Source organism: Corvus kubaryi, unplaced genomic scaffold (genome assembly GCF_017639235.1).
Source record: "Corvus kubaryi isolate FWS band 111438036 unplaced genomic scaffold, C.kubaryi_AGA036_p1.0 37272, whole genome shotgun sequence".
Lineage (NCBI taxonomy): Eukaryota > Metazoa > Chordata > Aves > Passeriformes > Corvidae > Corvus > Corvus kubaryi.
The window spans coordinates 298,501-312,019 of record NW_024581084.1 but is presented as its reverse complement, the minus strand read 5'-3'; the positions used below and the strand labels follow the sequence as shown (position 1 = coordinate 312,019).

The 13,519-nt window shown below is 39.4% G+C and overlaps 1 protein-coding gene across 3 annotated transcripts in view; it reads right to left on the bottom strand.

Moving 5' to 3' along the window:
- Positions 1 to 262: 262 nt before the first annotated feature.
- Positions 263 to 13,519, bottom strand: part of HELZ (helicase with zinc finger) — an 84,914-nt gene continuing 71,657 nt past the window's right edge. For all 3 annotated transcript variants that reach the window (XM_042025478.1, XM_042025477.1, XM_042025479.1), the window contains exons 25-31: positions 11,681 to 11,888; positions 11,122 to 11,198; positions 10,376 to 10,946; positions 9,759 to 9,999; positions 8,077 to 8,590; positions 4,981 to 5,233; positions 263 to 1,777 (exon numbers count right to left, since the gene is read on the bottom strand). In XM_042025478.1, the coding sequence (XP_041881412.1) occupies positions 1,446 to 1,777; positions 4,981 to 5,233; positions 8,077 to 8,590; positions 9,759 to 9,999; positions 10,376 to 10,946; positions 11,122 to 11,198; positions 11,681 to 11,888 (2,196 nt within the window). In that variant the 3' untranslated portion in view covers positions 263 to 1,445. The remainder of the gene's footprint in view (positions 1,778 to 4,980; positions 5,234 to 8,076; positions 8,591 to 9,758; positions 10,000 to 10,375; positions 10,947 to 11,121; positions 11,199 to 11,680; positions 11,889 to 13,519) is intronic.

Sequence of the window (13,519 nt, the reverse complement as noted above, 5' to 3'; positions counted from 1 at the left end):
AACTCTACAACCCCTCTGGAGCTCCCCGGCCACAAAGCAGGGACAGTGTGCAAGACCAGAAATCTTTATCCACAAAGATTTTATCATCTGAGTTTTCATTCACACGTTTCTTTAATTTTTTTTTTTTAATATCCCATAATTAATTTTTTCAGACTGGATTCCTTAAGGGCCAGGTTCATGGAGAACTTCACAGAGCTCATGGAGATAAATAACCTGGTAACCACTCTGATCCCCAGAAGATTTAGATTAATTTGGATACAGCTTTGACAAACATTAAATCTCTTCTTTAATGATGTTCCTCAAACAAAACAGTTAGCAAAATATCTGAATTTCCTTGTATAATGTCACATTTTAATGTAAACATCAAATAATGTACCAAAAGTTTTACCGGAAAAAAAACCCAAAAGTTAAAGCGGCACAATTCTTTATACCACTGGAGAAGAGGGGAGGAAAAAGCCAGATTACAAACATTTACACATGCATAGTGGAAAAAAAATTAAACAAACAAAAAAGTATTTTACTAAATTCACGCATTTTTTTTAAAATAGTTATTAAATCTACTAAGCACCAACATACCTAAAAATTTATTTTCAGCTTCATGATTCATTTAAAAAACCTATCAAATTAACTTTTCAAACAAGCTTATATTACTAGCTTGTCCAAAAATAAAATGTAGAGTTTTTTTGGGTTTTTTGTTACTTTTTTTCTTCTTTTTTCAATTTTTTAATTATTTTTTTAAAGTATACCAATACTTTTATCTGAATGTTTCCAAACAATGGCATAGGTGTCTGCAAAGAACGCCTTTACTTTACCCTACAGTGGATGGAAAATACAATACCACATCATATAGAATCTAAAACTATAAAAGTCTGAGAATGCAGCATCCCTTCACAAAAAAGCTGATAAAACTGAAATTATTTAGAAGATGCTGCACCTTTATTTAAAAAAAAAAATTAAATGAATTTAAGCAGAAATAACATACATTTTTACATTAACTGGCCATTTCTGGTACAGAAACCCAGCATAGTATGCTAATGTTATTGAATAAATGTAAATGCTACTTACAATCTTCTTAAATACAATTTAGACAAACTTTTTTTTTCCTTTTTTTTCTTTTTCCTTTTTTTTTCTTTTTTTCAAGTTGTACAGGTAATCTCTCAGCTGCTAGTTTAATGCAACATATCATTAACATTACACAAATTAAAAAATAACACGTGTTTTCCTACAGAAAAGCTTCTGAAAACCCGACCCACATCAAAAAATGCAAAAAAATGGAATATAATAATAAAAAAAATTAGTTGCAAGTCTAGCAGCAAAGCAATTAAGTGAGGATATATTTACTAATATAAACAAAGGGAATATTTGCAACTACAGGTGAAGCCCCAACTATCTTAGATCTACTGACACAAATAAAAATTAAATTCTCTCTAAAAAAAATAATCTGATTATTTAAAATAGGAGTAAAAGCCATTGCTACCTGATGAACTACCTAGGCTAAGTTCCTGAAACAAGGACAGGGGGTCGCTGTTCTTTTTTGTCTGCTCAGGAGGAGGTTTGGGCTTGGGGGGAGCCCGCAGAGCGCTGGCGTAGGACATGACGGGTTTGGTGCTGCCCGCAGGCTGGGGGATGCTGCTGTTGGACTCTACCAGCTGCTTGCTGGGCATCAGAGGGGGGAACTGGCCCAGGTGCTGGAGCACATTGTAGTTGAAGGAGTTGGAGAGCTGGATGTTCTCGGCCTTCAGGTGCTCCTCCGGGGGCTTGGCCACCTTCGGTGGAGCTGCGAAGGAGAAACCAGAGTTGGAGCAAATGAATGGCTCTGACTCAGCCAATCCACCTGCAGTAAGCCCAAAGCCAGTGCTGACACCACCCCTTTGGTAACCTCCTCCCACACCACCCATCTGCTCTGTTTAGTCACTCTGAAAATGAAGCTTATAGAATGACACAATCACAGAACGGTTTGGGTTGGAAGGGATCTTAAAGCTCATCCCGTCCCATCCCCTACCATGGGCACAGACATCTTCCACAGACCAGCTTGCTCCAAACCCCATCCAGCCTGGCCTTGAAGTGATCCAACTTCATTCCCAACTCTTGGATCATTCAGCAGCAGCACAAAACTGACATTACTAAACACATCCCCCATGTGTTCGTACCCTACAGCCATAACCCCAAACCTGCAATTCCGCACAGCGGATTCTCTGGATGCACTGAAGGGAAGCTGCTTCCAAATGGGATCTACTCTAATTTAAGCACTTTATCCACTGAGACAGCACAAAGAGTATTTCATTCTTCTTGCTTTACAGCTTAATAGGCTAAAATTAAAATTTACAGCACCATATATAATTCATTCTCCAACAGCAAATCAGAGTCCTGAATGCCAACCAACTAATTATTGGTATTTCAGGCTGAATGCATTCCTGCTAATTGATATGTTCTTACTCCACATTTAACAACTCCTGTAACTATCAGAAAAAATGGTGCTTTAAACCATAGGTATAAAACTCCTTTCGTGAATTTCCTGAATCCTAATGAGGTCCCTTACTTTTGTCTGTAGAATTCTGCTGTCTTGCACAGCTAGAGAGACACCAGACTGAAACACAGTTCTATGTTCTATCTGCAACAGTCTAGGAACTGGGCAACAGATATATTCTGTAATTATCTCAGTCTTTAATCAGATAATGTTATTTTTAAAGTGCACATACAAAAATGTACCACCAAATGAGTGCAAAAGTAGAAAAACATAAAGTTTCTCACTGGAAAGGTCACACACAGGCTTCTGCTTTTTACAGAGCACTAAAAAAAAAAAAAAAACCAACCAAAAAAAACCCACCCCAAATCAGCCCATAAAAGAATGGATATGGAAAGAACACAAGCAAAGCAATTTTGCTAAGGTTGCTATGACTCAACAAAAAACAAACAACCCAGAACATGAGCAAAAAACCTCCCAAAATAACCACAGCACTCAAGAGAAGACAAGTAATGACAAGCAGGGCCAGAGGTGAAAGCTGTGTGTGGTAGAGGTGTCTAACAGAAGGCAAAATATGAAATACACATCTTGAATAAGAACTTAAATCATTTTCTTTCCATCAGCAGAAAAAGCAATGCATATCAAACTCCCTAGATGCAATTTTGGGAAGTGCCTGCATAGAACAACCCCGAGCAATTGACAGCAGCTCTCCCTGTGCTTCATAAATCCATCCTGATCCAACCCAACACTGGTGCCACAGCCACTCCTGATGTACAGGAGAGATCAGTCCTTGAACAGTCTGGAGTCAGGGTCACTCCCTCTCAAGCAACAAATGCAGGCACAGGACTTTCACAGCATCACATTCTCACAGGGTTTTATTTCATGGATAAAAACCAACAGTAATGGTGCAGTTACTGGTCATTAACCGTTAGCTCTATAAAACACATCTGGGCTGTAAATATGATCACAGGCAGTGAGCTGTAGATGTGGAAAGGCACAGCAGCCATAAAATGGAGATGTGTTTGCATGAACCATTAGATACAGGGCTCTGTTTCATATACATTTATTGACAAACAGAAACCATGCTTAACTACAATAAAAAATATTTCATTGCAAATGCAGTTACCAGTGAGAACTTGGTATTTTCACTTAGAATTTAGTATTTGACAGCAAATGTGTGTACATGGTACTTTTTACATACACATCTGTCCTCCGAGGACTTTACTCGCAAACAGGGTTCTCAAGCTTTTCATTAAAGCAAAGAAATGTGGGACTGGCTGATCCCAATATAAACGTGCCAGAGCTCCTGAGCTCCTCTTAGATAACCACGGAGTTTAGAGAGCAACTCTGTGTGAGCAATTCAGTGATGAATGCCACATAATACTGTGCATTCAGCTCCTTAATTTTCAGAAAAAATAGAAATAGATTGAAGGAGGTGCCCTGAGCTTGAAGCTTTGAACTTAGCATGAAAGATGCTGCCATAAATATGGGTTTGCAAAATAACATTTTCACATTTTGGAAATTAAAAGGCACCTTAGGAATTTAATTCTTAACTGCTGTCACTGATATAAAGAGCTTTTTTCATTCATTCTACACTGCATGTTCCTACTTCATAATTACTATGAAATTACAAGATGTTTTAGGTTTATAAAGTTTGGTGAAAAGCAATTAAATCTTTTAAGGCAAATAAAACCAGCTTATAAATATTTTTCCACATTATTAAGTGGTTTTAATATCCACGCTGGAATACTGTTTGCATTTTTAATTATTTTGTTTTTAAATTACCACTGGAGATTCTTAAAACAAAATCACAGGGAAGAAACTGTACTACCCTGGTAATTTTGTTTTTCATAAACACAAGAAATATGGAGAACAGAAGAATAGAATAATAGTTGCACTGCTCCAGCTCTCTCTTTGCAGCTTTTTTTCATCTCGAAAAGTTAATTTAGTTTCTGTCTGCTCAATCAATCAGCACTGCTGCTACCACCAGGGAAGCCACATTCCACTGAGATTCTTCCACGGTGAGAGAGAATTTAAACTCGTCACTCCTTTGATGAAGTACCAGAATTTACTAGAGAAATGCTGAGAGCACTAATTCAGTTTATGTGCTGCTCCCCCAGACTGTAATACCAACACAAAATATCACTGATTCTGGAAATAAATAATCTATCTTGCAAATAAATCCCACCAGTCACCTTAGTTCCCTCCAGCACAAAGTCTGCTGCACTCGAAGCCACTGTAAGAGACTATCTGGGTTTACTGGAACTTTTGGAGAAGACTAAAAAGCAGCATTGCTTTTCTAGATGAAGAACAGGATGTTAACAAGGTGGCACATTAAAATAGGTTTTTCAAGCAAACCTTTAACTACTGAAACAATGAATACTTCAAAATCTTTGCTTAAATTGGTTTTGGGAATTAAAGAACTGGCAGAAAACACTGGGTGGGAAGAAATCCACAGGCAAGCCTGTCCCTCAGCCCTGGTCACTGCAGAGAGAAGCAGCTGCAGCTGTACCCACCTAAGAGCTCCCGGGGGGGAACGGCTCTGCTGGCTCCGTTGCATGGAATGTTTGGGTATGGGGCAGAGGAGGAGGAGTTCACCCACAACTCAGGGGAGGAGTAGTTGAACGACGACTGGTTACTGTGGTCCTGAAGCTCTTTACACTGACCAAGACTGTCTTGAGGAGTGCTTAATTCTTCAGAACAAGCCTGGACTGAACTAGAGGAAATTCTTCTTTGGTACAACGGCCTGCCTGGTCCTCTTGGTTCATACTGTGAACAAAAAACACCAAACCATAAAATAGCCCTTTGCTCTTTTGATTCAACTGCATGTATCAAATACCATTTCCCTATTCAACTTTTTCTCAGAAATGTTTAACCAAAAAAAAAAAAATCCTTTGCATTTAGGAAAAAAGTCTAATACATTTCAAGTTGTATGCTGTACACTGCAGTCACTGATAACATATTTTGATCACATGAAATACAGAATTTTAAAGGAAGCGCAAAGTACATCAACTGAAATTTCTTAATTCTTATCAACCTTTACACCTTTATATCTCACACTTCTACGTGGGCTATGGATCACACAATGAGGAGGAAGATACCCAGCATTTACAGATGAGGCAAAGGAAGCACAGAAATACACAAGAGCAAGAAAAAATGTTCTTACAATGTAGTCAGGAATAAAATGGCTTTTCCTTTTCCAAAGGATAAATTAGTGACTTGTACACCAGGATCTGGGGAAGCAGGATACATTTGTATACTGGATTTTGCACATAAAAAACAAATGCTCTGGAGAAGCGAGTGCCCTCGGGAGAAATAATGCAGAGAATTTTATCTGAAACCACAGAAATTACTTGCTTCCATAACTCTGTAGATCATGTAGATGAAAATGGCAGGAACTCCATTAATTAACCTGTGGGCTTCAACAGTTCAGATTTAAGGGCTCTCTAAGCTTTCTCAAGATTCAAAGCAAGTCTGTTGTATCACAGTTTATTTTTAACAATAAATACACTATTTACTCCCATCTGCACTGACTAACAAGAGCACTAATAACAGAAAAGTCATACAGGTAAATCTAGACTTGGTAAAGGGAAAAAGAACCATCCTAATGAAATGTCACAAGAAATCAGCTAAACAAACATCAAGTAACTTGCTTGCAGAGTCCCAACATTGTTATTATATCATCTCCAACAAATAGACACGGGAAAAAAGTGCAAGAAAGGAAACTGTTACATCTTATTTCAGTCGCCACAATCAGGGGATCAACACTTGGATATCCTGACAATCCATTCCCCTAAGGAAATTCTTCAACAACAACAAAAACAAAACAAACAAAAAAAAATTCATAAATTACTGCCCAAATCAACCCCAAAAGTATACATTTATTGAATGTAAAAGGGCTATTTTGGTAAGCAAGCAGGAATTTATCAAAGTTCTGGACACTTGAAAGTACAGAACCAGACAGAATAACTCCAGTATTCCCTCTGATGTGCAGTTCAGATCTGGTCTGACTAAACACATGCAAAAGCTTTCAAGTATCAAGTCAATTAACAGCTTTATAAATAGTGGTTGAGGAAACAGTTTAGTAAGGATATCAAAAGTCAAGAAAACTGCCCTGACAAGTGCCTTGTCTGAGGGATGTCTGTTAAAAATACACCTAAAACCCCATATTGATTTCTTTGTGCATTCAGTCCTACCTACCAGCTGGACCAGCAGTTTTGGAAAGTTTGTAAGCAAGTCTCTGTCTTGTAACACTTTTACTGTATTTGGCAGTTCTGTCACATATTTTGAAAGGAAGAAGAAATAAGAACTAAACTGAATTTGCACTAATTACATAAAGGCTCACTCTATTTGTCTTCAGATAGCAGGAGCTGTCACAAGCTCTATAGGAATATTTATTGGTTTATTACTGCTGAAAAACCATTGTTCCTACGTCCCGCTGTACTGACAGCATTAACTGTTGTCACAAAGTATTACATTTTATACAGGGTGGTATGACTTAATGGACTGAGACATCAAATTTCTAAATGTCTATAAACCCAAACCTTACTACAGCTCTGGCTGGGCCTGAGGACTCCATTAACCTCTCTGGATCTGTGTAAGAGAGAAATTTGTAAAATGCACTGGAATTCAATTTTAGTTATTTTTCTCATAAACTAAATATTTTCTGTTTTCAGAAGTTGAAAGACAAATTAAATATATATTGTGTGAGACAGCGATGAGCAGAGCTCCCTGCCCAGCTTCTGTAAAAACCTAAACAGAAATGCATCACAGAACAAGCCACTTATGTACAAATATTGGATTACATGCAGTAAGTGAGAATATTAATTCTCAGATTCCTGGAACGCGACCTGGCTCCAGCATACTCCATGTTTACACATCATACACTCTTTAGCACCTCAGATTCCAATAGGGAATAAAACCTCCTGTTCAAAACATGACCTGTCCTAGCAGGACTGCTGGCACAGTCTGCATCCCATAACAAACCCCCTTAGAGTCCAGGACAAGAGAAGATGAAAAGAGACAGAGCCAGCTGTGGCAGGGTGTGTGCTGGAGCCAGCCTCATGGAGCACAGCTGGATGTCTCTGATTTCCAACACACAGCCCCTAAAATACACAGGATGGCTTTGTACCAAATTAGTGCAGGCAGGGTGGGATTAATGACATCAGCTTTTGGACCATGTTGGAACAGCTGTACAGCTCTGGTCTCCTATGAGCAGTAACTCAACCACATTCGCAGCTCAGTACTGAGTCAACTGGCTGGGTCATTCCAGCTGACTGTCCAGAGTCCTCTCCTGAGCTTCCACCTGGGCTGTGGTGGATTGTCACTGCAGATAAATGACATGCAGACACAGAGCAGTGACTGCACAAAAACTCTGAGTAACATTCCAAAAGCCAAGGTTTCCCATTTAGCAGAGAAAACCTTACACCTGCAGTGACAAGAACCACAGATCTGCTCACGATGAACAGCAAAGACGCAGAGAACGATTCCACCTCACAGAAATTCCCAGTGTGAGCTTTTAATGTGTGAGGTGTTTTGCACTCATGACCACTTCACAACATAATTTGATATTAAAACAACAGGACAAGTGCAGAGCAGACAAGAACACCCACCTCTTCTAAGCTGTGGAGCGAAGAAGCAGAAACTGCTCGAGATGTGAGTGGATGAAATGGCTCCTGACCGACTGCGTGCTGATGATTCTGGATTTGTATAAAAGGGCTTTGCTGCGACCTGTGGGGCAGTGGAGGTATTCCATAGTGAAAGCCCTGCCCCAGGAGGTGATTCTGCTGTAGGTTAGCGTAAGTCCAGGATCCATCAGGTTGCAGGTATTTCAAGGGAGATGGGGTTATGTGTTCGGATGGCATTGAGAAAGGGGGGTTGTACATTTGGGGTAAATGCTGCTGAAATGCTGGGTTAGTGGGCAGTTCAATGTCTCTGCTGTTCTCAGTGAAGTTGGGGAAGTGGGCGCTGTGGTTGGAGTTGCAGGAAGGAGAAGGGAGTGCTGGTGGGCTTCGGGGCTGGACTTGTCTGTATTGCAACAGTCTCGACTGGGGGGGTGGCATTTCGGCTACGTCCCGACTCTCACTTGGATCGCAGTGTGACAGCTCTCGGAGCAAGTCCTGGAATCTGCATTGGCAGAATAAATGTATCAAGAAAAGGGGGGGAAACAAAAAAAAAAGTTTTGCTGAAATCTCGCTCTTTTTGAGATGTAGAAAACTCAGAGCACAGAACACTGAATTTAAATATTCTTATCTTTGCACTTACTGACCCTAACTTCAAAGGATGTGACTGAGCAATCAGAAATTAGGCACAAGAGGATTAATTGGATGAAATACTCACCTGAATCATCTCAAAGTTTTAATAACTCTTGAGATTTTCTTTTCAGTCAGAAGAATCAATTTTTTGTTATCTCTTAAGAGACAACTAAAGGTAAGGATTTCCTGCTTTACTACACAAAGTAAAAAGTTCACATAGTTAAAAGAAAATTTTAACCCCTTTCAAGGTAAAAGCCAGAACAATCAGGGACTCCCCTCATTTGCGCAATATACTTCCGAACTTCTTCAAAACGTCAAGAACATTCAATGCAGCACTTCAAAGAGTCAGCTAAGAAGGCATTTAGATGCTTTACCATGGCTATAACAAACCAGATGGAAAAGAAAGCATAGTGGGAGATGACAGTAAACAGAGGCAATTTAAAAATCCAGCCTTTACAATACACATGATTAAAGTTGATGACCACTGGAACCATTTTTCTTTTGATGTTCAACAGCTTCCTTTCTTGCCCCCTAAAGCTCCATCTCAAATACAAGCATTTTAAAATTTAAATCTGCTTTTAAAAGCAAAGGGTTTTTAAAAAGGAAGAAAAGTTGAGGTTTCACTGGGGAGCAGTGTTTGGGGAGGGACTGGTTTGTTTATTTTCAAGCACACAGATCTCAGACTGCTACTTCAAACTGAAGAATTTACAACTTAAATAGGCCTTAACTACACTCAGACACCTCTTTCATAAAAACCCAAGGTTGTTACTCTCTATCCATTCCTTATTCCATAAATACAGCACTGAAAAGCTCCATAAAAATATTTTTCCACTACAGCTTTACTACCCAATATACTAGCAGAATAAAGCATAACACATAATAAAAGCATAGTTGTAAGTCAGCCTGTCAACTATTTTAACCTTCATAATAACAGCAGCAAAAAGCAATACCTTTAAGTGCCTTGCACTTGATCACAGTGTTACAGATAGGTGCCCACTGCTCAATTTTACACAAGCTCTGATGACTCAGTAAACAAATACCTTGAATATGTTGCCTCTGTTTCATCTTCTGTATTACTGGCAAGTTTCCAGTTTGCCCTAACTTGCTGCTGCTGATGTAATCCAATTGGTTGCTGAGGAAGATGTGGTAGATGAGGATGGTGATGGTGTTGATATGGAATAGTGCCTTGACTGAGATAGGCATTATGTTCATTCCATTGCTGTAACCTGGCTTGTTGTTGCTGCCTTATTGTTTCCAAAGCTACATTTCCATGCATACGATCTATAAAAATAGTTTTAAAAAAAAATTTTATCTAATGCCCCTTTTTAAAGATCTTTATGTCAGAAAAAAAAAAAAAAAGAATACTTTTTATACAGTTTATTCCAGGGTCTGTTATAGACTAACTGCATTGCAGTGCATAACCTGGTTATTTAAATCATATGGAAAATCATATAAACATAAATCTTCTAATAAAGTGCTGAATATTCAAACATGCCTCAAGCAGCAAATTATGCTCAATGACATTACTTATGGAAACTAACCCAACAATGACCCAATTCAGAGCAATATGCCTGAAAAAGGTAAATACCTCCTTCATTTTCAATTCAATGTAGTTATAATCGCACACTCTGAATTTAAATAAAGAAAAGTCACCTACCTAAAGTGTCCCCTAAGGGCATTCCTGACGGATTCTCTTCAATGAAGTTGTTCAAGTGGGTTGGCAGAACTGGGTTGTGCTGTGCAATAGGCCTCAAAGGATTACTGACTTCTTGTAACAGAGGTGGGGGGTGTTGTTCTGAAATCACAGCATCTACAGCAGGAGAATGTGGTCGGTGGGGAATGGGATTATTAAAAAAGGACTGGCTGGGGCCTGCCTGGAAAGCAGGGGAAAGCTGCGAAGGTGGTGGAGGCTGCTGATTCAAGTGATTATGCTGCTGAACTACCTGGCTCTGTTGGGGTGGCATTTGGTTGGGCTGTTCAGGCAAGTGATTTTGCTGTTGACTTAAAAGGTTTTGCTGCTGCTGCTGCAGAGGGTACGGCTGCCTCGGGATCTGGGAGAGGTGCTGGAAGTGGCGGTTGGGAACTGCAAACTGGGAGTGGGGTGGGGTCAGGTGCAGGTTCAGCTGCCTGGGGTTGGGGTTGTCTTTGCGATGGAATTTAGCATTGGGGTAACCAACACTGGAACGGGACTCTGGGCTTCTCTGTTGAGGATTTGCTTCTAAATCAACCTACAAAAGAAGAATAAAAAGTTTTGTAAATTCACATTGAAAGAAAAACAAAACCATTTCAGTAATGACTAAATTCTTTAAGAGAGAGTATGAAAAAACAAACAAACAAAAACACCCAAATCCCCAACAAATAAACAAACAAAACAAACCAGAAACCCATACAAGAGAAACCTACCTGCTTGGATTCCAGAGGTTTCTTCTCAGGTGTTCGAATTTTACTGATTTCAGGTCCAGCAGTGTTTTCACTTTTACCTAAAAACATTTACAAAATTATTTAGTTTCAATAGAAGAATTATTATTTTGTGATTTTTTTTCCCCCAGACACAGGAAAATTGACTTATTAGTATGGCATTTACAGCATCACAGACATTTAGTGTCATTTACCTAAATAACACCTTCCCTTTAATCTCTGCACTGTTCATTAATCATCACTAAGTAGTTCTTCCAACTTAACTGCAAATAACATCAGCACTACTGCAGAAGGGAGATGGAACAATTACACCCTCAACACCCCTCCCCAACTCCCATCCCTTCTGAATCTCACAATATCTCAGTCATTCTATTTGAAATGGCAAATCCCAGGTTATTTCTCCAATCTGGGGATCCCTCTATAAGGGAGGAAAGTGCCACAGATAGAGAGGATGGAGGAAAGAAAGTCCTTTCCACAACACCCTATTTCAAGCACAAACTCTCCCCAAAGCAGAGCAGTTTCAAGTGCCATTTCAAGCACTAACCATTTCGAGTTTGTTCGTGCTGCTCCTTGTCCTGGTGCGGGAGCTGCTGCTGTCCTATGCTAACAGGAGAGTGGTGTCCCAGGCCATACGGGATCGGGGACCCTCGCCCATGTGCCTGTAACAGGTTCATGTTATATGCCATAGCTGCTTGATGAGTAATGAGTCGAGGGTCGACTGCAAACCTACCCTGATACCCCGTCCATGGTACCTAAGAGGTAAAAAAAAATAAAATTAAAAAAAAAAGAAAAGAGGGATGTGATCTGTTAAGGTACATTAAATTAAAGGCTGTGATAATGAGTGCACTGATGTTAGGTCAGTGACAAGAGTTTTTCATGCATCAGATGACCTGACACACACACTACAGCTGGTGCTGGAAAGGGAGAGCTATAAGGGTAGGCAAAACAAGGGGCAGAGATTTTCAAGGAGAACCCTGGGCAAAAATTTTCTATCAAAACCCATTCTCGTTTCAGTAGTTTTGAAGTTCAGAGAGAAAAGACTGATGGACAAATTGTAGTTTAATAAACTTCAGATTAATCTCTTCTCTAATTAAATAGAAATGGGTGAAGTTCAAGCAAATACAAAGCCTTTTCTCCTGGTACGTATGAGGCATTGGGCTGTGGCTCAGAGGTGGGGACAGAGAGAGAAGCCTCAAAGCCAAAGAACAGACCTTGCAGCACCCAGTGCTGTGATTCTGGGCCACAGAAGGAGCAGCTGTGCCCACCTCTGCACACACAGGACACTCAGTGAAGTTACCAGGACTATTGGTGGAACCCAGAGAGTACCCACAGGTGAGCAGTGATAGGGAGTGACACTCCAGTGTGCCTGTGCTACATGACTCATGTATTGCAGAGTCAAAGGAAAATCCACCTCCTGAACACAGGTAGAAAGTCGGGATATTTTACAATGGTTTCAATTTTATTCCTAAAAGGAATGCTAAGGAAGATAGCTCTGCATCAAGTGAGTTCAATCTTGTCCTGTAGGGAATTTATTAAAAGAAGGGAATTATATGAATAAGAGACGATTGTAGGGAAAGTCATCCCCAACACTCAAGCTGCCAAAGCATTCTTTACTGATGGCAGCAAACAACCTCCTCTAGCTTTTACCTTGGGTATGGAAACTGCATTAAACAAAGACATCGTTATATCTTCCATGAACATAAACACATTTTACTTCAGTACCAACTTGTTTCAAGTGTAACAACTTTCATCCAATTATTTTTTTTTAATTACTATTTGCCCTTGAAATGTGCACTTTGAACTTCAGCTTTAGGCTACTATTGCATCTGTACAACCCCAAATCATCTCCAAGCTTCTTTTCAAAAGTAGCAGTCTCATTAGTACCTCAGTCTTCCCACTTAATTATTTAAAAATCCATCCTCATGGAAGGTAAGTTCAAAATACTTATTTTTAATAAACTTCTTTTGATTGGAAACACATAAAAAATATATTAACCTTGGAACAATAAGACAGAGCTTTTTAAATTACCTTGGTTTGATATTAATATAATGTGAGCAAGCGTGACAAAGCTACAGCTGCTGGCCTTCTCATTGCATTTAAATTTATCCATCAAATGCAGACTTCTAGTAAGTTTAGAAAAAGGAAAATTCATTGGCCTAGCAAAGAAAACCAATTTACAGCTGCCAGCTGATCTAAGACACAAAACTGAAACTGCAGCAAGTCCCCCATTCAGCATCCATAACCCCAATTACAACAGAGGACTCAGAATTACTGGAAAAAAACAAATTAGCTGTATTCCAACATTTAGCATTATGAATGGAATTAAACACATGCATGTGTGGGTTCCACGTCCTTGCCACGGTCTTCAGGAGTTGTGTACAAC